This window comes from Rhinolophus sinicus, chromosome 16 (genome assembly GCF_057876585.1).
Source record: "Rhinolophus sinicus isolate RSI-liver-muscle chromosome 16, RSI-T2T, whole genome shotgun sequence".
NCBI classification, from domain to species: Eukaryota; Metazoa; Chordata; class Mammalia; order Chiroptera; family Rhinolophidae; genus Rhinolophus; species Rhinolophus sinicus.
In genome coordinates, this window is record NC_142516.1 from 136,704,293 (window position 1) to 136,730,323 (window position 26,031).

General features: G+C 38.6%; 1 protein-coding gene across 3 annotated transcripts; it reads right to left on the reverse strand.

Annotated features, from left to right (window-relative positions):
• Positions 1–6,391: 6,391 nt before the first annotated feature.
• LOC109452793 (arylamine N-acetyltransferase 1) lies at positions 6,392–25,820 on the reverse strand. Of its 3 annotated transcripts, XM_019742017.3 has the most exons (4): positions 25,744–25,820; positions 23,996–24,132; positions 16,266–17,121; positions 6,392–6,890 (listed from the first exon to the last, which is right to left on the reverse strand). In XM_019742017.3, exons 2-4 carry the CDS (start codon positions 23,996–23,998, stop codon positions 6,844–6,846), a joined length of 906 nt encoding a protein of 301 aa, XP_019597576.3. In that variant the 5' UTR covers positions 23,999–24,132; positions 25,744–25,820; the 3' UTR covers positions 6,392–6,843. The 3 variants fall into 3 exon arrangements, with proteins under 3 accessions (XP_019597576.3, XP_019597578.3, XP_074185677.2); XM_019742019.3 differs by lacking the exon at positions 23,996–24,132 and having other exon boundaries at positions 25,744–25,813; XM_074329576.2 differs by lacking the exon at positions 6,392–6,890 and having other exon boundaries at positions 6,897–17,121.
• Positions 25,821–26,031: the final 211 nt, after the last annotated feature.

The window sequence follows — 26,031 nt, forward strand, 5'->3', positions numbered from 1 at the left end:
CTCATTTGGGTGGCATTTTTTTTTACTGAAGCATGAATGGTGGTATACTGCAGAGGTTGGGGGTTGCCCCACTGGAAGTGGGCTGCCTGGGTTTCAGATGCCAGTTCTCTACTTAATACCTCGGCCATGTTTGTGCTCCATTTCTCTATCTGAAAAATGGGGCCTAGACCTTCCTGAAGCCTTTGCGCAGTTTTTATGCCGGTTCAATGAGTGAATAGATGTGAAACAGTGAGAATGGGGCCCAATGCACATTATTAGTTCTTGAATAGAGGAAGAAACATTTTAGTGTCTGCTGCAGATATGGCTACCTAAAACACCTATAATTCATTAGAAGTAAAACCATTAGATGTGAAAAGTTAGCTTACTAAAATAATCAAATCTAAATTAAATCTTAGAAAGTCAAACATTTTCTTAGTATTCAGCAAGAACGAGTGTTATAGATCTGAGTTGTGTTCTCCCCACACTCCCCATTCATGTGTTGAAGTGCTAACCTCCATATTAAAAGGATGTGGAATTGGCTTTGGAATGACTTAATGGGTAGAGGCTGGAAGTGTTTTGAGGGGGATGCCAGACAAAGCCCAGGTTGCCTTGAAGAGACTCTTGGTAGAAATCTGGGCATTAAAAGTGCTTCTGGTAAGGCCTCAAAACAAAGGGAAGGCAATCCTTGTTATAAAGTGGATAAGAACTTGGCTGAATTGTGTTCTAAGGCAGAACATGTGAGTGACGAATTCAGATATTTAACTGAGGAGATTTCTAAGCAAAGTGTTGAAGGTGTGACCTGGTTTCTTCTCATTGCTGATAATACAATGTGATTCATTGAATTGAGAAGGAAGCTATTAGGCCCAGAGGAAGCAGAACTGGAAGATCTGGAAAATTCTCATCTATATTTCAAAACATGAGACAGTGTGTTGTGGAGAGAAAACCTAGGGTGTACGTAGACAAATATTCCACAAAGAGATTATGGGGTGACTCCTGGATCTAACCAACCATCTCAACAGAAATACTGCCAGTTTGGAGTGAAGGGAATAGAGATGGCCCGAAATGAAAGAAAAATGTCAGACTTCTGAGATTCGGTCAGTGGGCCCAGAGGATAGAAAATGGAGTCAAAAAGGATTCATATCCAGCCTTAAAATCTAATGGGCATTTGCCTTGCTAAGTTTTAGACTTGTTTGGGACCCTTTCCTTGTTTCTGATTTCTCTTTTGGAATGTGAATGTCTGTCTTATGCCCGTCCCACCACTGTCTTTTGGAAGCAGATAACTTATCTGATTTCATAGGTCCAAGCTGGAGGGGAATTTTGACTCAGGATGAATCATACCTCAAGGCTTATTCATACCTGACTTAGGTGAGATTTTTGGACTTGGAGTCGAATGGATTAAACCTTCTGGGGCTATTGGGATGGGTAAGTGTATTTTGCAGGCAAGAAGGACATGAATTTGGGGAGGCAAGAGGGAAGAATGTTATGGGCTGGATTGTGCACCCTCAAAATTCATATGTTGAATTCCGGACCAATAGTATCTCAGCATGTGACTATATTTGGAGATAGGGCTTTTAAAGAGATAATTAAAATAAAATGAGGTCACATGGATAGACCCTAAGCCAGTACGACTGGTGTCTTTATCAGCAGAGGAGATTAGGACACAGATAACACAAAAGACCATATGAGTACACAGGAATATGACCGCCATCTACAAGCCAAGGAGAGAGGCCTCAGAATAAACCAAACCGGCTGACATCTTGATATTGGACTTTTAGCCTCCAGAACTGTGAGAAAATGAATTTCTGTTGTGTCAGCCACCCAGTCGGTAATATGTTGCCCTAGCAAACTAATACAACCAGTTAGAAAACATAATGGGAAACTACCGTTTAAAATAGGCGTGTTACAGGAGAAGAGACCCTCTCATCGCGGTGTTCAGTTTCTTGGTGCCTCGAGCAAAGAATTGAATGAGACACAGAAATACAATGGTGAAAGAGCAGTTTGTTAGAAGTGAAAGTACACTCCAAAGAGATAGGAGTGGGCCTGAGCAGCAGAGTGGCTCAAAAGGTGCTGACTGGTGAGATTTGGAGCTTTTATGTCCTTCTCTTCTAAAATGGGTTACTCCTCTCTAATTGTGGGGCTGCTTGATTGATACTTGCGTTTGACAATAGCTACTGGTTATGGTAAACAAGGGAAAGTTTGAGCATAGAGTGGAGGTCTTTTGGGCAATCGTTTGCTATAGATTATGTTGGACGTGCATCAATGTTACCTGACGTATCCAGGCGTCTCAGAGACCCAATTCCTATCTATAGAGGCCTGCCTTACGTCCCCCTTGAGAGACGTGATCCCCATAAATCTCTATGGGAAGTTGAGGGACAGAAGATCTGTCCATGTTGAGCTCTATGGTGGGGATGCACTGGAAGTCCTGGGGGGGTGGGCATCTCTTGCATCCTAACGGCCCCTACATGAGGAGAGATAGATTTCAGTTAATAGAGTTAAAAGTGTTGGCCGAAGAAACAGGACTCAAAGCCAGTGATGCAGAGTGACTGAGTGATGGAAAGTTTGTTCGGCTTCATGGAGCCTGTGGCCTTTCTTCTGGTTTAACCGGCCATTCAGTTATTGTTCACCCGGGAGCTAGGCCTGGAAAGAACATTGTACTGCAATGACTAGTCAACAAGCATAAGTCACAAGCTTTAGGGTAATTATTTAAAGCAGGAGGTAGGAGATTTCTATGATTCAGGTTAAAAACAGTCTATTGTTTATGATTAACAAACTGATTTGAAAACTGATTACAACCAGAGGCTAGGGAGCTAAAATAAAATGATCTAAGAGACTAGGGAAAAAGAGACGTAAAGTTTTTATCATGAGAAGCCCTTTCGTTTGGCCCATATCATATGTGCCAGGTAGGGGAGAGTCCTCTCTGGTCATTGGCCAAAGGCAGAGCTACCACTGAGAAAGTTATCCATTGTCCCTGTTGGCATTGCTTCCTCAAAACCAAGAGCTCTTCTACTTGCTCCAGATCCAGCAAGGTTCTGACATAACCGGAGAGCTCAAAGTTCTTAGCTATTCATCACCTTCACCAGTAAGTCATTCAAAGTTACTCCTCACTATCTCAGCTGAGGCAATCGCACATCTGAAGTCTTTCAGGTCACACCCTTTCTAACCTAGCTTACACATGCAGCCTAGCAGGCAGCCTAGCGTAGATTAACCTTTGTTTCACTCCACTAACACCTGTGAGCACACACCACTGCTGCTTCCCTCATTCATCCCCCTACCAGATATACTTAATGTTTGCTCATAATATGATAATGTTCAGTGATCTGATAATTATAATATTTAAAAGGAAATATTTAGGGCACAATTGAGTCCATGATTTTTTAGTTGGTTGTCCAACTCTGTCCTTCCCTATCAAAATTTTCCTGGCCATTCTACTAAATGATTACTAAGTAACCAGTTAACACTTTGGCAAGATTTGGTTTATGTGTAAACTCTTCACAGATGAATCCATTGCCAGATGTTGCAAACTGACCTAAATTAATCTGGCCTATCTATCTATCTATCTATCTATCTATCTATCTATCTATCTATCTACCTATCTATCTTATCATTTGTTAACTATCTAGTATATCTATCACCCATACACATATACAGAGGATGCCAAAAAAATGTATACACATACTAAGAAAGGAAAAGAACTGTATTAAAATTGTAATATTCGATGTATTTCAATAACAAAAGATGAATACAAGTCACATTTGACTTTTGCAATTACAAGAGATGCTCAAAGTGGTTACCATCAGAGTCCAGACACTTCTGATTGAAGCAAACTACTGCTTGAGCAATGTTGACCAAAGTGACACCTTTCTTAAACTGTGCATACATTTTTTTGCACATCTGTGTCTTTTGAAAGTTAAAAAATAGCTTATATAGACATATAACTTATCACTTGTTTTAAGTGTACAATTCAATGTTTTAGAAAATTATTTATAGAGTTGTGAAACCGTTACTGTCTTGGTGTAGAATTAATCCCTGGTCATTTGCAGAATGTAAAAAGAATTTGTGAGACTCTACAAGAGTAAGCAAAGATTTATTGAAAGGCAAAGAGAAACAGTTCTGGCAAAGGGAAGTTTTGCCAAGATAGAGCCAAATAGGGACAGCTGCCCCAATGAAAAGGAATGCTGGGGTTTTATACTTTTCTAAGCAGGATGTAAGGTGCTTGTCAGCTTGCATGGGGGCTGCAGTTACAATTGTCTTCTCCTAGGAACTGTCCCATTCCCATCTATGATGGATGTCAGCTTGCAGGAGGTTGCTGTTGCGATTGGGAACCGTTTACTGTTCTCTTCCCATCTATGATGGGTGATTGTTAGCTTGTAGGGGCTGCTGTTGCGATTGGGAACTATTTTGTTCCCATCTATGAGGAATGTAAGGTGCTTGTCAGCTGGCAGGTGCAGTGCTGGCCAGGGGAGTCACAGCCAAGGGGTTAATGTTTAAGCTCGCTCCTGGCAGCTTGCTCTTGTTAACTCCTTGGCCATCCCATCTTGCCAGCTCGCAGGCCAGCTTCTGTTAATTCTACTTGTGTCATCAATTACCACAATCCAATTTCCATGTCCCCAAGAGACACTCCCCATTCCTCTTCCCCAGCCATGTATGAGGGCTCAGTTTCTCCACAACCTCACTAACGCTTAGCTGTCCTTTTGGTTATAGACATTCTTCTACATGTGAATTGATAGCCTTTTGGTAAATATAGGTAGCCCCGAATGCTTCAATGGCAGCCACTTCTGCTAGCTCGTTTTCAGTGGATTTCATCTTCTGAGCTCCCCAGGTCTCTATGAAAAATTGTGCTAAGACTGCCTGCTTATGGCCTGCAAACCACCTCTCAATAATTTGGAGGCTGAATACCCTGAATTTGAATTGTTTTTGCATATATTCCACGGTCTTTTTCCTCCCTGCCCAAAGTTCTGTATTTGGTGTACATCTCCACCAAAACACAGTGCAGTGAAGAAGACCAGTGCAAAAGTAACAAGCAGATCTACAACGTGATTCACCTGGACCCCAGAACTCGGAAACGTTTCCCCTTGCTGCATCTAGCTATCAACTTGAATCCAGCACTTGGTGATTTCCACACCAGTGACATCTGCAGCTTCCCAGATGGGCTTGTCACTTAAGCTCCTGCTGGACTGTGGAGCTGAGCTGAACGCTGTGGACAATGAGGGGAACAGCGCCCATCGTATTATCGTTCAGTGCAGCAGGCCCATCAGTGACTTTTTGACTTAACACTCGCTCATCATTAACCAAGTTGAAGCTGGTGCTCCCACTGACATGGCAAACGGAATACGACCCCACGAGGCAAACGTACAGCTGGGGCATCTGAAATACTACTTAAATTCAAATATTTCATATGCTCTCCTAAATTACAGAAAATCAGATTTAAAACTTATTAAAGTTAAATGCTGTATTTAAGAAATATATGGTCCATTTGCTGACTCTCTTCCCAGCCTTGTCTCCCATCATAATGCTATGCACTACGACATCAAAGCAGCCATTTCCTGAACCACTCCATATTCTTTATTATCTTCATGCCCAAGTGCAGTGTTGTTTCTATAGCCTCAGCACATTTATTTAACAAAAATGTATTCATCTCTATGTCCTTTTATCAAACAGAATGCTAGCTACATGGTTAGCACCCAGTAAGCTCTGATCAACTGCATGCATTCCCCACGTAGTCAGAGATGAAGTTAGGCCAATAAATAAATAACACATCGTAATAAATTCTGTAGAATAGCCATACGTACGAGCTACAATTGGGAACACAAAGAAAAGCGCCATTATTTCTGTTTGGGAGACCAGAAAATTGTTTCACAGAAAAGGAGCATTTTAACAAAGACGTAAAAATGAATAGGAATTTTTGTATACTCCTCTAGGCCTTGGTTGTTTCCTTAGGGTATAAAAAACACAAATCGGGATCAGGAATGGGAGCGAGCTGGAGTGACTAGAGAGGCTGGGGAAGTAGGAAAGTGACAGGAGAGTGCTTTGTTTACCATACAAGGGCCACTGGAGGCTAATCAGCAGGGAACACCAGATGAGCCACAGTTCTTCCCTAGTTGTCACTTCTTCACACTGCCATGAGCCCAGAGCCTGCCCGCCCCTTCCCGCATAGTGGTGTGACCTGGGGCTACCAGGTCGCCCTATTTATTCATTTATTTTCATTTTTAAAATTGAAATATCTTTGACATATAACATTCTGTACTTTTAAATTGTACAATGTGTTAATTTGATACACTCATAATATTGTTCGTTTAAAGAGTATTTGAAATCAATTACCATGTGAGGCAAGGAGACCAAATACAGAACTAAGGATGAGGAGGGAGGAAGGGTAGTGGAAAGAAAAGTAGAATTTATGAATACATAATTCTATTGTCTGTGATTAAAGTTCTTTATTTTTTAGCACCACATTAAACGATCTTACATCTCCAGTCATTTAATGAAATCTGACAAGCTCTTCAAGAGTCCTGGGGATGTGGTCTTGGTAGTTAATGTCATTAGTCGGAACTGCTGGGGCAGCCAGCCCTTGAGACTCATTTTCATTTCCTTTAACTGCAGCCCCTTTCTGGACAAACTGCTGTTCATCCACATTCCTGTCTCAGTCTTCCTACTTCCCGGACACCACTGCAAGGCGGTGAGGAATTACAAGTCCAGGAGTTCTTGTGTATTACTTTGCCCTTATCTCCTGTATCCAAGAGAGTCTTTACCTCCACAGTCGCTTTCACAGTCCCCTTTGTTATGTCCCACTGCTACCACCTAGCGCAGGTTCTCATTTCTTCTCTTCAGCAGATAAAGAGCTGCAACTTCTGGGAAGTCTCTTTAGTCTCATTTATCTAGGACGAGCTTCTCTCTGTGCCTTTTTCTTTCTGTTCCTAGAATGAAAACATGATGGATTAAGCTCTAGTAACAAATTTGTATCTTTTTTCCAGCTTTATTACCTTATACTTGACATATAATGTTGTGCAAGTTTCAGGTGTACAATGTGATGATGTGAAACACATAAATATTACAAAATGTTTACCACAGTAAGGCTAGTTAACACATCCTTTATCTCACATAGTTACCATGTTTGTTGTTGGTATCATTGTGATGCTGTTATGATGAGAACAGTATCTCTAGTCTCATAGCAACTTACAATTCAGTATAACATTGTTAACTGTAGTCATCATGCTATTAGATTCCCAGAACTTATTCGCCTTATAACTGAGAGTTTGTACTCTTTGACCAATAGCTCTCCATTTCCCCCAACTTTCAGCCACTGTCAACTACCAGGCTATTTTCTATTTCTATGAGTTCAATGTTTTTAGATTTCCTATATAACTGAGATCATAGCATATTTGCCTTTCTCTGTCTGACCTTTTCACTTATCGTAATGCCCTCAAGGCCCATCCATGTGATTACAAAAGTTAGGATTCCTTCTTTTTTTATATGGCTGAATAGTATTCCATTGCATGCATATGAGTATAGCATAGTTTCTTTGTCCATTCATCTGTTGAGAGACACTTAGGTTGTTTTCATGTCTTGGCTCTTGTGAATAATGCTGCAATGAACATGGGATATACACCCAGAAGTGGATATCCCTTTGGATATACACCCAGAAGTGGAATTCCTGGATCTTTTGGTAATTCTATTGTTAATTTTTTAAAAACCTCCACACGGTTTTCCATAGTAGCTGTATCAATTTCCATTCCAATCAACAGTGCACAAGGGTTCCCTTTTCTCCACATCCTTGCCAACACTTGTTATTTCTTGAGTTTTTGATAGTAGCTATTCTAACAGGCGTAAGGTGATATCTCATTGTGGTTTTGATTTGCATTTCCCTGATGACTAGTGATGTTCAGAGTCTTTTCATATTCTTGCTAGACATTTCTTTGGAAAAATATCTATTCAGGTCCTCTGCCCATTTTTTATTTGGATTCTTTGTTTTTTTTTGCTTTTGAGTTGTATGAGCTCCTTAGATATTTTGGATAGTAACCCATCCACTATATGGTTTAAAAATATTTTCTCCCATTCTGTAGGTTCTCTTTTCACTTGTCAATTGTTTCCTTTGCTGTGAGGAAGCATTTGGGTTTGATGTAGCCCCACTTTAAGTTTTTGCTTTTGTTGCTGGTGCTTTTGATATTATCTCTGACACAGATGTCAAAGAGCTTTCCCATGTGTTTTCTCCTTGTAATTTTATGGTTTCAGGTCTTAAGTTTAAGTCCTTAATCTATTTTGAGTTAATTTTTGTGAAGGGTGTGAGATAGGGATCCAATTTTACTATTTTGCATGTGAATATCCAGTTTTTCCAACGCCATATACTAAAGAGACTATCATTTCCCCATTAAATATTCTTGGCTGCCTTGTCAGATACTAGTTAAGCTTACATGCATGGGTTTATTTCTGAGCTCTTAATTCTGTTGCATTGGTCTACTTGTGTATTCTTATGCAAGTACCATACTGGTTTGATTACTATAGCTTTGTAGTAGAGTTTAAAACCAGGAAGTGTAATGTCTCCAGCTATGTTCTTCTTTCTCAGGATTGCTTTGGCTATTAAATGTCTTTGGTGGTTTCATACAAATTTTAGAATAAAAAAAAGAATTCTGTGTAAAATGACATTGGAATTTTGATAGGGATTGCATTGAATCTATACATGGCTTTGAGTAGTAAGGAATTTTAACAATATCACTTCTTCTCATACATGAACGTGATTTATCTTTCCGTTAATTTCTGTCTTCTTTAATTTCTTTCATCAGTGTCTATGGTTTTCAGTGTATAAATCTTTCACTTCCTTTGTTAAATTTACTCCTAAGTATTTTCTTGTTTTTGATATTATTGTGAATTTCTTTTTAAAATATTCCATTAGTGTTTGGAAATGCAAATGCTCTATGTGTGTTGATTTTTTTATTCTGCAGCTTTACTGAATATATTTATTAGTTCTAACAGTTTTTGGAGGATTCTTTAGGATTTTCTATATACAAGACCATGTCATCAGCAAACAGATAATTTCACTTCTTCTGTTTCAGTTTGGATGTCTTTTATTTCTTTTCCTTATTTCATTGCTCTGGTGAGGACTTCTAGTACTGTGCTGAATAGGAGTGGTGAGAGTGGGCACGCTTGTCTTGTTCCTTATTTTAGAGACAAAGCTTTCAAATTTTCACCACTGAGTATGATGTTGGCTGTGTATGTGTTATATATGGGCTTTATTATGTTAAGGTGTATTCCTTATATACCCAATCTGTTGAGCATTTGTAATCATGAAAAAATATTAAATTTTAACAAATAGTTTTTCTGCATCTATTGACATGATCATATGATTTTTGTCTGTCATTTTATTAATGTGACATATCACATTTATTGATTTGCATATGTTGAATCATCCTTCCATTTCAAGGATGAATTCCACCAATCATGGTGTATGATCCTTTCAACATGGTATTGAATTTGGTTTGCTAATATTTTGTTGAGAACTTTTCTATATTCATCAGTTATAACATCTATATTCATCAGTTATATTGGTCTGTACTTTTCTCTTTTTGTATTATCCCTATCTGGCTTTGGTATCAGGGTATTTCTGGCCTTATAAAATAATTTTGGAAGCATTTTCTCCTCTTCAAATAAATATTCGGTAGAATTCACAAGAAAACCATCTGGTCCTGGTCTTTTCTTCCTTGGGAGGTTTTTCATTACTGATTCAATCTCCTCACATGTTATTGACCTGTTCAGATTTTTCATTTCTTCATGAGTCAGTCTTTTTAGGTTTAATATTTCTCTAGGAATATCCATTTTTCCCCCATAGGTTGCTCAATTAGTTGCTCTATGATTGTTTTGTTGTTAATGTTTGAAAATGCAACAGATTTATGTATGTCGATTTTATATCCTACAACTTCATTGAATGTGTTTATTGGTTCTGACATTTTGTTGGTGGTGTCTTTAGAATTTTCTGTATGCAGGACTATGCCATCATTAAACAGACAATTTCAGTTCTTCTATAGTCTCTTATGATCCTTTGTAATCTGTGGTATATAATGTCTCTTCTTTCATTTATAATTTTATATATTAGGGTTCTCACATTTTTTTTCTTGGTAAGTCTAGTAAAATTTTGTCAATTTTGTTTACCTTTTCAAAAAAAAAACAACTCTTAGTTTTGCGGATATTTTCTATTATTTTTCTATTCTCTATTTCACTTTTCTGCTCTGATCTTTAGTATTTCCTTCCTTCTTTTAACTTTGGTCTTAATTTGTTCATCTTTTTCTACTTCCTTTTTCTACTTCACATGTAAACTTAGGTTGTTCATCTGAGATCTTTCTCTATTTTATACCACTGTGGTTGAAAAACATACTTGGTATGCTTTCAGTCTTTTATAACTGTATAAGATATGTTTTCTGACCTAACATATAATCTAGTCTACCCTGGAGAATGTTTCATATGCATGTGAGAAGAATGTGTATTCTGCTACTGTTGGGTGGAATGTCCTGCATATGTCTGTTAGGTCTATTTGTTCTAAAGTATAATTGAAGTCCAATGTTTCCTTATTGATTTTCTATTTGATGACCTAACCATTGTTGAAAGTGGGGTATTGAAATCCCCTACTACTATTGTATAGTGTCAATTTCTCCAGATCTGTTAATATTTTTAATACACTTAGGTGCTACAATATTGGATGCATATATATTTACAATAATTATATCCTCTTGAATTGAACCTTTCTCCACTATATAATGGCCTTCTTTGTCTCGTATCATTTTTGGCTTGAAGTCTGTTTTGTCTGGTATAAGTCCAGGTACTCCTGCTCTCTTTTGGTTTTTACTCATGTGGAGTATCTTTTTCCATCCCTTTACTTCCAGTCTGTATGTGTCCTTGAACCTGAAGTGAGTCTCCTGCAAACTGCATACAGTTGGGTCTTGATTTTTATATTTATCCAGCCACTCTATGTCTTTAGGTTGAAGGATTTAATCCATTTCAGTAATTACTGAAAGGTAAGGACTTACTATTGCCATTTTGTTAATTGTTTTCTAACTGTTTGTAGTTCCTTTGTTCCTTTCTCCCTCTCTTGCCATATTCCTTTGTGAACTGATGATTTTCCATAGTGGTATATTTTAATTACCTTCTCTTTATCTTGTATCTACTATGTGTTTTTACTTAGCAATTATCATGACGTTTACTTGAATCATCTTATAGATATAACAGTCTTTTTTAAGTTGATGACAACTTTATTTGACCACATATAAAAAGTGTATTCTTCCATCCTGATACACATTTTATGTTTTTGATGTCACAATTTACATCTTTTTATATTGTGTATCTATTGCCCAATTGTTGTAGTTATAGCTATTTTTAATACTTTAGTTCTTTAACCTTTATATTAGAATTAAGTGGTTAACACCCTACCATTTTAGAGTATTCTGAATCTAATTATATACTTAACCTGTATCAGTATGTGGAATATTTTTATATGTTTTCATGTTTCTTTTCAGCTTGAACACTTCTTTCAGCATTTCTTATAGAGCAAGTCTAATGGTGATACATCCCATCAGCCTTTGTTTTTCTTGGAAAGTTAATATCCCTACTTCATTTCTGAAAGACAACATTGCTAATTAAAGGATTATTTGCTTGCTTTTTTCTTTTTCTTTCAGTGCTTTGAATATATCATCCCATTCTCTCCTGGCCTGCAAAGTTTCTGCTGAGAAATCGATAATTGCCTGATGAGGGTCCCTTTCTATGAGAGATTAGTTTTTCTCTTGCTCCTTTTAAAATTTTTTTTGTTCTTGATTTTTGACAGTTTTATTATAATGCATCTTGGAGGAAATTGCCTTAGATTGAAATTATGAGGTGACCTGTTAACTTCATTAACTTGGATGCCCATATTTCTCCTCCGGTTTGGGACATTCTTTACTATTATTTCTTTAAATACATTTTCCCTTTCTCCTCTTTTCTTTCTGGGACTCCAGTGATGTGTAGATTGGTTTTTTAAATGGTGTCTAATAAATCACATAGGCTTTCCCCATTCCTTTTCTTTCCTTTTTTAAATTTTGCTCCTCTGAGTAGATAATTTCCAATGATCTAACTTTCAGCTCACTGATTCTCTCTTATGTTGTTTCAGTCAGATATTGAAGTTCTCTATTGAACTCTTCAGTTCAGTTTTGTATTCTTCATTTCCAAAATTTGGTTCATTCTTTTTTGTTTTTTAAAAACTCTTTGTTGAACTTCTCATTTTTTTCTTATGTTCTTTGTTGATTTCATTAAGCTGTTTGTTTGCATTCTCTTGTAGCTCCCCAAGTATCTTTAGAATACAGAGGGTGCCAAAAAAATGCATACACATTTTAAGAAAGGAAAACTATTAAAATTGTAATACTCAATATATACTGATAACAAAAGATGAATTCAAATCACGTTTGACTTCTGCAATTACAAGAGGTGCTCAAAGTGGTTACCATCAGCGAGGCACTTCTGATTATGGCAAACTACTGCTTGAGCAACGTTGACCAAAGTGTCCACTTGTATAAGTTTTTTTGGCACTCCTGCTATTTATTTTGAATTATTTGTTAGGTAATTCATGTATCTCCATTTCTTTGTGTTCAATTATTGGAAGTTAACTGTGTTCCTTTTGGGTGTCATATTGCCCTAATTCTCTGTGATCCCTGTAGGCTTGCAGAGGTGCCTGTGCATTTAAAGAAGCAGTCACCTCTTCCAGAATTCATAGACTGACTTTGGTAAGGAAAGACTTTCATCAGCTGGTGGGGGTTGGTGGTGCTAGAGTGTGTTGTGGTCCGTATCTAGTATAGCAGAGTGCCGAGCTACAGGTAAGCCTAGTGGTACAGAAGCTAGACCTAACACTAACGCTAACCCTAGCCTTAACCCATAACACTAACGAACATGATTGACTGCAATATTTAGTGGCTGCTTAACCTTGGATGCATTATTTAGTCTCTATGAGTCGGAATACTTTCACGTATAAAATACAGATAATGACACACATTCTACAGAGTTTGTAGGTGAATTAATGATAGTGTATGTAACTAAACTCAGCCCATTGTTCAAGACCCAGATGATGCTTTTTCTGGCTATGCCAGCCCAAGGCAGAGAAGAGAGGTGGAGGGAATGAAACAGAGGTGCAAGAAATGACTAGCCTGTTCAGAGAACTGTCTGGCTGAAAACCTCTCAAAGATTACTTTTATGAAAAAATTTGAAGAAACTACAATATCTGTATCACAGAAGGAAAACATTGTTAAGGAGAAAGTGGATCAAAATATGTAATGCCTACTGAATCTTGATTCTAACTGGTTTAATCAGTCCTTTGCTCCAAACAGCTTGAATTTTAAGCACATATGTTGATTTTTGATGGAGACAGAGTGAATGATTTACCCAGTGGGTAAATGACAGTTATAAGGTCAATATCCCAGGGTTTGGATACCTGCCCCTGATTTCCCTTAGTTGTGGAACGGCAGTAGTGACATACCCTGCATATAAATGGCTTCCTTGCCTGAGAGCTGAGTTTTCAGGTGGACATTGATATCAGCAGATTGATGGAGGTCAGAACTAGAGTCAGTAAGAGAGAACATAATAATAACCAAGCAGCTACAATTACTCATCTCTAAATCCTGTCTAGGGGAGAAAAAACAAAGAACTGAATTCTTAAAAAGGAGAACTATGTTACTATATCTTAAATCCTGTTGCAAAGGGAATACTGAGGGTTAACTTCACCTGGAAATGATACTTGACAACATACGACAACTTTGGCAGATGAAAGGTTATTATTATTATTTCATTTAAATGTTATTGGAGAATAGTTAGCATTGCACTGTGAGGCACAACTCTTCAATCTGGCAGCTAAATTTTATATCTCTGAATCATTCACAATATTTGGCTTTTTTTTTCCATGTGATAGATGTATTGAAGGAAAAACTACTGCATCGTTTCAGGATATTTATCATACAAGGTGACTTCCTTAACTCATTGGTACAAAACAGCATGTTTTTCTTTGAGCCACCTTTTAATCTGCTCTGTCTTTGCCTACATCTCATTGACATGATCTTAGTCAGAATGTGAAAAAATCCTTTCTGCCCAAAAGAACCAGTAGGGACCTGACTTTGCTGCAAGGTAGCAGCAGGGCTGAACAAGGCCAATCAGGTAAGGTAAGGAAGATGGCAAGCTGTCAAATACTGAAATACACGTATATCTTTTATCCTTCCTTCCCACTCAGGCCAGGTCTCAGATCCACCTCTCTCTAGGATCTCCACCCTGAGCAGTATCTCCCAACTGTCACATCAGTATATGAAGTACTCGTGAGCCTAAGTGACTTACGCTTTTTACTAACGTTTCTCCACTCCAGTCTCTGCTCTTCTCTTAAACTTATTGTTAACCAAAGAAGAGGATCAAGCCATTATTAAGAACAAAAGGCATTCATCTGAGCAAAAGGATTGTAATTTGGGAAATGCAGATTCAGGGAGCAACCCAAATCGCATTCCAGAGGACAAAGAAAGGAAACATTTATAAAGGCAAAACCCAGAAAGTGTAATTCTTGTATGTGACTACAGGACTGAAGACTACGTTAACAGGGATAGGTTAGTTCCAATATGCAAATCAAAGAGGCAAATACTACAAGGAGGAAATATGTCCTCAGTGTATGTCCATACACCAGTAGTTCCAGGACATTTAAGAAACAAGTTAGCAACTTAATAGCATCTCTGAGAACTAAGGCACAAGATGTGCATAGGCTGCACAGGCCTTCCTTGCCTGATAGCCTCCCGACTCTATTTTAAGTGACTCCCTTAGCAATGCTTATTCCATTTTATTTTTTCCTTATCATTGTGATAATCATAAGTTGAAGAGGGAGAATAATGTAAGAAGAAGTCTGCAGTTTAAATTAGAGCCCTGAATTCTGGAATTCACAAACAGAACATACGAGTTATAGTAAGTAAAAACTCCAATTCTGAAGCACAAAGCCACAGTCTGATTTGGGCCATCTGATATCGTATTATTCACTATTTAATCATGAAAGAAACAGGCAGATTCAGGACCAGGGTTTCAAGCTAAGAAAAGTAAGCAAGATGGAAGAAGTTTTATCAAATGCTGACTCAGTATCAAAACCATTACTGACATTATTCATGCATTCTTTTAACAAATAGTTATTGAAAGTTTATTCTAAGTCTGGCACTTAATTTGTAAATAGTATCCCCATTTTACCTCTGACGAATCAGAGCCACAGATTCATCAAGTAATTCACCCAGTGTCCACAGGATTAGAACTGAGAGCTATATACTTTGAAGTTCGTACTCTTTCTTTTATGACAAAGTACGAAAGGAAGTAAAAGAATCTAACTGGGACTAAGAAAGTGGATATGAGAAAGATTCCACTGCAGAAAAATAACTTAGCCCCATTACATCCTAACTCTGCCAAACACATACTTTGTGGTGACGTTGTATTAGCCAACATGTTTTAACATACAGTTCAGACACCAAGTTTTTACAGATAATAAGTATTTTTAAATTCCAAATAATTATTACTTTTATACATAAATTACTTAATTCTGGAATTGGAAAATTCTAAATGTCAATGTTCCTTTATTAAGAAAAATGCTACATGAAGAACTATGGTAGCAAAAAAGGACCATGTAAGAAATTATTAGTTGTGTCACTTTCTTGATACTTAATCACATGTTGCTATGCATTGGTTTAAGCCTTGTGCTGAGAATTATCAGGTTATTTGGAAGCAGTGTCATGTCTCACTCTTCCTTGTTGCATTCTAATCCTAAATTATACATGTGGGTTTTTGTAAAAGTTGGACATTAGACAAATGCTGGTTGAATTTAACAAAAACGATTTCCTCAATATTCCATTACTGAACCACGGGTAAACATTTTCTATCAATTCAACATTCAACAAGTTTGGAAGTTTTTCTAGCAAAAATCACTATTTTCTCCTAAGAACACCATTGGCAATCCATAAAATATCTTTATTATTATTAATTTTGAAAGGTGTGTGCTTACGTTTCTTCAAAATGTTATCTAAATACATATGCTGACACTTTTAAGGATGAAATGACTTGATGTCGAATTTTCTTACTATCATGTGGAATCATTGAGGAAATATGAGAGATAGGCTATCATTTGATACTTGGTACCTTGGGTGATAAATAAACAGGGGTTTATTATTTTAATCTCTCTACTTTTATATATGTTGAATTTTTTCTAATAAAACATTTCAGTGCCTGAAATAATACTGAAGATCATTTTTACTCCTTACTCTAAATGGTAAAAAATTTATCACCGTGTTTGGGCACAAGCTTTCCCTCCAAAGATATATTAAATATGTTTTTCAGCTCTTCTTCTACTTCTTCCTCATTCAGTGTCTTAAATTCGACCAAATCCATATTGTCCTTATAATTGAATTTCCGATAGGTGAGGGTGAAGCCCACTAAACACTGAACACCATCTGGGGTCTGCAAAGAACAAAACGACTTGCTTGTAAACACAGATGCTGCAGACTCCTGAAGGTATTTATTAACCAATTCAAAGTCTGCAATTGTTCGAGGTTCAAGAGTAAAGGAGTAGATTTTTCGGTACTTTTTCTTTTCCAGGAGGTCAGAATTAAGAAATTCTTGATTTGGAATGTACTGCTCTCTTCTGATTTGGTCCAGGTACCAATATTCTCCCTCTTCTGTCAAGCGGAAGATACAAGGCACCTGAGGCTGATCCTTCTCAGAAATTAACTCCAGAGGCTGCCACATCTGATAAGAGCGTCCAAACCCAGCATCGACTATGTAGTTCTTGCCATCAATAGCCACCTTCAGTAGCAGATGAATCATAGCACTGCTGTATTTGTTGGCTGGAGTATTGTAAACGTAGCCTCCCAACATTGTAGTCTCAAAACCAATTGTGGTCAGAACCCAGTATAGAAGATGATTAACTTGGAGACACCACCCACCCCGGTTCTTCCTCACAACTTGATCAAAAATGGCCTCCAAGCCCAATTCCATAGGTTGCCCACAATGGATATTAAGGTTCTCAAAGGGAACGGTTCGGATCTGGTGTTGAAGAATGTCAGTTAATGTTTCCAAGTCCAATTCGTTCCTAGAGTTCTTATAACCAATTCTTTTAAAATATCCTTCAAGGTCCATGATCCCCTAAGGCAAGGAGAACAAAACAAAACACATAGTATTACTTTTGCACTTGGATTTCTTTGATTAGCCTAATTATAACTAATGTATTTTAAGTATGTAAATACAAACAATGGTTATAAATATCTGCAATCATAAATCCTTTGTTTAGTACTTTTGTTGTATTAATTGCTTTTACCTGCTTCAGTTCACTTAACAGTTTCAGTAACCCTGAAAGAAAAATATTATCAACTGTTCCATGTTGTAAGCAAGAGAAGTTGGAAATTCAGATTAAGTGATGAGCGAAAGGACAACCCTGTGATGAATAAAGGAGGTTCAAATTGGTATTAATTAAAATAGCGTTTAGAAATAGTTCTAATATAAACAGGAGAATTATAAAGGACATTGTTTGTATTCTTGATGCCTGATCCATTCAATTTCTCCTTTAGCTGAACCAAGTCAAAGTTTCACACTGAAAGATTTACATTCATTCACACATTGATTTATTGATTCATTCAATACAAATTCATGAAACCCTACTATGTATGCATTTGCTACTGATTTAGTATTTCCCTCAGAAATCTCACATTTTAGTGGGGTTAGGATGACCCACATAGTGAATTGAATAAATAAATAAACCATGCCATTTCTTAGATTGTGATAGGGACTCTGGGAAAAACTAAAGCAAAAAAAGGTAAGATGTGCACACAAATTTAATTTCAAATAACGTGGTCAGAGAAAGCCTCACATGATCTTAAGGATGTGAGAGAATGAGCCATGTCCTCATGTGTGGGGAAGACCATTCAGGCAGAAGGAATAGAAAGTTAAAAAGCCTTAATGTAGAAGCTGCCTAGGAAGTCAGGGTGATTGGAGCAGTGAGTGAGAGGGAGTGTGTACTGACATAACAGTAGCCTTAAACCAAGTCTGTTGGCTTTTACTCTGAGAAGAAAAATCATTGTGAGAAGGTTGCAGTTGGAGCAAAGTGTACAATAATCATATTGGCATTTCTGGTTATTGCATGGAGAATGAGCTGTACTCCTCATTCTTTCTGAGCTGAATGAACAGACATGTGACCCAAATAGAACCAAGTCAAAGCACGTACGCTCTAGGACTATTGCTTTGCTCATGGATGGCATGTGACCCGAGTCAGATCAGTGAGACTATATGAGGAACATTTCCTAAAACCTAAGCAGATGCTTTCTACCACTGGGCTAGAAGCTGGGAGGATATTGGCTCAAAGCGACTGGGAGAACTTGCTGAAAAATAATATCACCAAAGAATTTATGGAGTTGAGGAATGAAAAGCAGGTGAAGGGAAGATGAGAAAAGACCTAAATCAAGTCCCAAGTTATCTCCACACATTCTGGTAAGACGAACCCCCTCCCCACCCCACCAAAAAAAGAAAAAGAAAAAGTCTTTATTTTGTTAAATCCCATGTAGAAAAGGTTTCTGTTCCCTGCTACAAAAGTGTCCTAATCCAGTATGGACACCGATTGTAACAATGGTACATTACCATTGGTAATATGGCGTGAGCTGACATGGTACAAAGGGCACTGCCCCTAGGTAAACGGTATTAAGCTAATTGATTCTATTGCCCTAAATGCCATTTCTATGAGATTCTCCTATTTCTTTTTTTTTTTTTGGGGGGGGGAGGAGTAAGAATCAGCTGTTCTTCCCAGTTCTTCTAGTGTTCCAACTTTCTCTGTTCTTGATGTGTGCAACATTGTTTCCCCCCAATCCACGAAGTTCATTTATTCTCTTAACTTGCATCAGTATTCTTTCTCAACATCTGCACAAGCACTAAAACTCTACCACTCAGACACAGAGAGAGCAACGGTGATTTAGCCAGACGAATCCAAACCCTCTTCTGCCTCGACATCCAGAAGCAATACTGAGTAAGTCAGGAGAGCAGGTGATGTGGAACAGAATGAATATGGTTTAGACATACCTGGCCATTTCAACAAGGTTTTTTTCACCTGCTCCCAAACAGCCTTAATCTACTGAGACTTTGATTTGCAACAGTGGTACACAGACTCGAGACTAACGGCTTTGTACCATGGCACAGCCTGAGGTGACACAGTACAAAGGGCCCAGCCCCTAAGTTTAATGGTGATAAGCTAAGCATCTCTCTTTTCTCTCCTCATATCATTTCTTTCAGATTCTTCTATTTCTCTTTTTTGAACCAATTTTGTCAGTATTTCCCATTTTTCTTTTCTTGATATCTGTAGTATTATTTCCTTAAATCTATTAGTTTCATTGCATTTCTTCTCATCTCTCCAGCATCTTTCTCAACATTCAGAAAAGCTCTAAAACTCTACCACCTAGGCAGAGGAGAACAACTGATATGTAGCCAGATGGCCCCACACTCTTTTTGGCCCCTGATCCAGAACCTGTAATGAGTAAGTGAGAAAAGAGGTGAAGGTTGATGAAAAGGAATCGGGTGTTATAGAGTCTGCCTGTTGGATTCTTAGTTAGACCATTATTCCTTCTACTAGGAAGTTTTTAAATATTTCTTTTTAAATGTTATAGTTTGCTTCCTCGTTTTTCCTTTTCTTACTCTTCTTTCCTTCTTTTTTTTTTTTTTAAAGATATAATACTGAGTTAGAATTTAGTAACTGCAAGTCCATTCAAAAGAAGCCAGTTCCTGTTAATGGCCTGCATGCAAGCAACACATTGTAACCAATTAATACTGGAATGTTCTGTGACTAAACATAAGCGATTGTATATTACTAAAGTTGGGATTCAAGGTGAAATACTGGTAGCACTTAGAATGTAGTTGCCAGGCAAATAGAGGACCAAGAACACTACCCTTTCCTTTCAGCTTGATGATAATTAGAAGAAAAAACTCAAGGTTAGACAGAGAGAACACAGAAAGCCTACTGAGAACTCTCAGAAAGGCGCTTAATATCTTTCTAAGTAAATTGGATGTAGGTTGGTTTTCCGTTTTAATTCAGAACACTTAGAAGAAATTTCTTCTTACTGGCCCAAACTCTAAAAATAATAGAAAAGATAGTGAAACATAATGTGACCTCCCTTGAAAACAAAAAGGTAGTTTGGGAGAGCCTAAATTATGGGGGGAAAAATCCTTAAAAATCACAAAACAGAGGGATCAGACTGAAGAGTAACGTGAACACCTGAGTTGCATAGGGGAGAATAGAAAGTATAACCACAGGAGCTGGAGCAGCACTGACACGGAGGTTGGGAAGCCATCAGGAGAGGGCTCAGAAGCAAGCAGCCAGACAGTTAGTTGCCATGGGATCAGCAAGATGCAGTGAGCCTTGTTTCATGCCCCTAATTGCTATTACCAGACTTAACCAAACACAGCAAAGCCCAGTAAGTAATGGTGGTAGCCCCTGTTCTTCCTTTAGGTGTAAAGCATTATTAGGGATACTAAGGCAGAAAAACAAGGCATAATGTTCTTAATGTATGGTTTCACCAGAAAAGAAGAAGAACCATCTATACAGGGAAGATCAGCCATCAAAATATCTACCATCACATTCATTTCCACTGAAAAGAGTGAGTCCAAGCCTGATCCCGGCTAGAAATCTCACCAGTCACATTAGGTTCAAGAAAGAAAAGGGGAAAACAAAGCTATATATGCATGACTATAATGAAAAAACTGAATGCAAATATACTATGAGATTGGGATAACAAGAAAATGACATAATGTACAAAAAAAATAGACAAAAAAAGACAACCAACTCAAAGAGAAAAATAAATTGAAGACTGGAAAGAAACTTTTGTAGGTACTTGGAGCAAAAGAATGTTTAAAATGCACTTACAACACAGAGCCAAAAAAATGAGGTGATAAAATACCACAGGATTATGGTTAGAAGGATTTCAGACCTTAGGAAATTAAGAACAAAAACAAAGCTGATGTATAATTGATTATAAACAGAAAAGGACAATATAGATACAGCATCATATCAAATCACATATGAAGAAGAGAAACTTGACACTCATAATAAAAGTTAATAAAAAGGCAAAGCCACTAAACACTTAGAGAGAAGCTAATAGACATAGCAAGCAGTCAAAGACAATCCAATATCAAGGCAATTGGTACTTCTGAAGAAGAAAACTCAAAAAGGCACAACAGAAAAATGCACTTTAAAAAACAACAAAAATACTTTCCTGAAATGAAGCAAAGAATGAATCTGAAAAACAGCAAGATTCTGGGAAAGTTTGATTCAACATATTCAACATTGGAATATATTCTGACAAGGATGGGTGAACCATGTTCCATGTCCATTTCACATACCACATACAATCCATTATGAAGGCAATTAGTGCTTCTGATGAAGAGAACTCAAAAAGTATAAGGGAAAATGTATGTAAAGAAATAGCAAAACAAACGTTTTCCTGAAATGAAGCAAAAAAGGAACCTGGGAAATAGAACAGGATTTCAGGAAAGTTTGATTCAACATACTCAACACTGGAATGCACTCTCATTAAAACATTGAAACTCAAAATCAAAGAAAACTACTCAAGTATCTGGCACAAAACCAAACACTTTTTAAAGGAGAAAACATCAGGCTGGCACCAGAATACTCCGCAGTAATATTTCTGCAAAGTTAAGAGGAAAGTCTGGTCCCCAAATACTATTCTCAGCTAGTATGTCAATTAATCATAAAAGCATCGTGGATGTAAAGATAATCTCAAACATGAAAGAATTTGAGCAATGCAATAATGAGCTACCCTGATAAAGTGTTACCTCTCCATTGGCCAGTGAAGATGTAAATCAAAATGAAAAAAGGAGGAAGAGAGGGGCCAAAATACAGGATTCACGGGTAACATTGATTCCGTTTGCTATAGAGCAAAGAGTAGAAAAGTTATGAGAATTATGGCTAAAGAAATTAAAAACCATTTTTAAAATGTGACTCAAATGGTACCCATTAGACCTATAGGCCTCCACCATAGGTCTGGAGAGAGAAGGAACAGAGCATGCTCAGTGTACCTAGAGAGGGCAAATCCCTTGAGTGTACATGGGATTCGTGAGGGTTCAGGATTAAGGCTAGTATCACCCAGATCCCTTCTGATGTCTTTTACCATTTCACTGTGCCCCTGGCCTGCCTTCCTGTTCTTATGCTTAAGGACCTCTACCCTAGACTCTCTTTGGAGCATGCCTTGAAAGCGACGGGAGCTGCTTTGCCTTCTATGCAGAGAGCTGAAGGAGCCAGGGAACTCATGTCCTGCCAGGGCAGCTTTGAATCAATGAATTACTGGTGGGAGGTGTTGAAAGCCCAGGGCCATGCCTGGAGCCTGAACACACTTTGACTTAGAATTCACCTCTAGGCTGAAATTGGGTTTCTCCCAGGAGCACTTCCTTAATCAGTCACTTGCTCGAGGATCTTTGCCTCCGTGACTGATTCTGGGGAACCTGATTTAAGTTATATTGGTGGTCATTCTGGAGAGTTGTGTGAAAGAAACGTAAGATACACGGGATGAGGCAACTTCCAGACGGCCTTGAATGTCAGGCAAAAGAGACTTGCCTTTTTCTCTAGATCAAAAGATGCTTGTTCTTTTGCTGAATGGTCAATTTATCCTTACGTGACACGGTACTTCAATTACAAACTCCTTTTTGGGACGTACCCTTGGAAAACAGGTTGCTATGCAGAACTCATTGATCAGTTCCCAGTATCTAGGATCTCTACATCTTTCATATACAGCAGTGGTTTTCAATTTTATTTATTTATTTATTTTTTTGGCTAAAGAAACCCTTGTTCTTTTTCCCCAAATGAAGTTGTAAGCAAGAGCCTAACTAGAAGAATTAAAAACAGATTGATCCAGAGTTAGTCCACCCATGGGAGTCTGCTGTCACACCTCAAGGCTACAAAGCAGCACTAGTACAATTACGGACTAAATGGAATCTTCTATACCGACTGCCTAGATTGCTGGCATTGCAGAACAGAGCAATTTTGAGGAGCAATAGTGAGTGGTTTTCTCTGTGGGTGCTTTTTTATTTCCTTCTTCATCCCTTTCCTTCTCTTTTCTTTTCTCTGTCCCAGTTAGAGCCACGGCACCCCGCTGGATTGGCTCTACACCCCTGCCCCTCTCACAGGGGCAGGTGGACAACACAGGGGCAGGTGTGACTTCCTGGATGGAATGGAAGTTGCTAGGCTAGCTCTCTTTAAAGCCATGGTTCAACAGGCCTTAGTGTACCGAGAGCCTGCACCTCAGCCCGCGCTCTGAATTAATGCCTGCAGAGGTCAGGGAGGTACTGCAGGTACACAGAGCAGGCCCGGAGAGCCAGTCTAACAGGGGAAACAGCTGCTCAGCTGAAAATGGTAAAGGACAAACAAAATAAGTCTCAGGAGCAACAGGGGTTGACAGCTAACAATTTCCTTTTGAAGGAAGGAGTGGCGTCTCCTGTTTTGTGCTTGTGGAATGAAAATGAGGGCCCTGAGGAAGGAAATAAGCGCTACCATCATATTCAAGGCTACAAACAGTACAAGTACACTTTTCGACTGAGGTGGAACCTTTAAACGCTACGCCAGGATTGCAGGTATTACTGAATAGATTTCTTAAAATTGAGGTGAAATTCGCACAACACAAAATTAACCATTTTAAAGGGAACAATTCAGTGTCATTTAGTACATTCACAATTCTGTGCAATCACCCCTTCGATGTAGTGCCAAAATAGCTCTACCACAAAATAAAACTTCATACCTGTTAAGTAGTTACTCCCCATTTCCTCCAACCTCTGGCAACCACCACTCTACTTTCTGTCTATGGATTTAACTATACTGATTATTTCCTGTAAATGTAATCATATAAAACGGGGACTTTTGTAGCTGGCTCCTTTCATTTGGCATAATGTTTTCAAGGTTTATATACATTTTAACATATATCAATCTTTCATTCCTTTTAATGACTGAATCATATTTCATGGTATGGATACATACCATTTTTGTTTATCTCTTCCTTCCTTGGTGGTCATCTGGGTTGTTTTCACCTCTGGCTATTGTGACTAATGAGGCTGTGAAGGTTTGTGCTCAAGTACATTTTTCGGTATCTGCTTTCAACTCTTTGGGGCACATACCTAGGAATAGAATTGCCAAGTTGAATAAAAGGGTTTTCTTTTAATTAAATTTACGGGGGTGACATTGGTTAGTAAAACTACATAGGTTTCAAGTGTACAATTCTGTAACACATCATCTATATATCACATTGTGTGCTCACCACCCAGAGTCAGTTCTCCTTCCATCACCATATTGGAGGAATTTTAAGGAGTGTTTCTGAGTGGCTTTTGTGTGTGTGTGTGCTTTTATTTTCTTTACTCTCTCTTCCCTTTCCTTTCTTTCCCTTCCCTTCCCATTGCTTTCATTTTGGTTCTGAGGCCCACTGCAAGGCCACTACAACCCAGCCTACTCCCAGGAGCAAGTGGCCCATCCAGTGATTTTTCCAGATGGCAAAGAAGTTGCCAGGCAAGCCTCACCCACACACCATCCTTCAATAGTGCTGAATGCGCTGAAAGCCTGTGGAGCAAGCCCAGAAAGCCCCATGCATGGAAATCAGCTGTTACCGCTACTGACAAGTTCTGAGTGCCTTTGTTTGTTTGTTTGTTTCATTTTATATTCCCCCTCCTCAGGAGAAGCAGAAACTCACACATGCAGGTAATGTCTGCTTATTTTTCAAATAGGCTCCAAACTTTTTAAACCCATAAAAGGCAAACAAATGAGTATCTAGTCGGGGGGCACCTAAAAAGCTGACAGGAATTTGTTCCTTCCTTTTCAGTGAGAGAGAATGAAGTCAGCCATTTTGTGAGTAAGAAACTAAAATGAGGGCCCTGGGGAAAGGAAAGAGCAGTTTATCAAAAAAAGAGCCCACCTGGGTGCTGTTGTGGGCATCATGCCAGAGCCAGGGGCAAGGCCTGGAGCAGAGAGCCCTTAGGGCCCTTCCTGCTGGCGCTGTCTGCATCTGCAGCCCCCTGCTCCTATGGCATTCTACACATCTGTGCTCAGGAAGCAGAGTCCTCAGTCTGCCTGACAGGGAAGCACTTAATTCTTGTCCTTTATAGCTTCTGGAGACCCTCCCCATTAAGTCTCCTTCAAACAGTATGAAACTTGCCCCAGTAATTCACTCAAACATTGCAGACATCCCTGACCATTTGGGATGAGTAGCGACATTCTGGTCAGCTAATGTGGAAGGAGCAGGAAAGGTTATGAACCTGCTGCTGGCACGACTAACCGGACCCATTGGGACACACCTTACTGGACAGAGGAGCTGGACCTCCTGTTTCAGCTATCCAAGAGGGAAATCTAGTTCCCTGAAACATACATTATACACATTAGCTATCTTTTCTACACTTCTATAATCCTAACAACAACCCTTTTAAATAAGCTCTCTGGTCGGTTTCATTTTACTGACAGATAAACAGACTTTCAGATGTGCTAAGTGACCCGCCCAAGTCCACACAGCTAGGATGTGGTGTGATTGTGACTCTAACCCAGACAGTTTGAATCAAGGGTCTGTTATCCTCACCACTGCACTGTATAGTCCTTACAGCATAAGTTTTCAAAGTATATGCCAGCCAAACTTTCTGAATCACCTTTGGACTTGAGATTCAGGCACAGTGTAGTACCCAGTCTCCTGGACTTACATTTGACATAGGATTAAGCCCCGATTTCAAAACAGAAGTGAGTTCACTTACCGAGTTTCACTAGGACCCACACCAGGAACCAGGCTGATTTCACTCCTCCCACTTCAAAGGCCAGCACAGGAAGTGCCCTCACTGACTTTCCTAACTGCTCCTCCCCTGGAGTCTAGTTAGAATCACCCAGAGATCTCTGGGAAATGTAGTTGTTGGGCTTTGCGTTTTCTTTGTGTACCTCTTTTTCAAATCTATTCACAGAAAAACAGTAGAGATCTATATTATCTGATGAGCCTGTGAAGGGTATGACCTTGCATTTGACACAGTTCCTGCCTTAGGAGCCTGAAG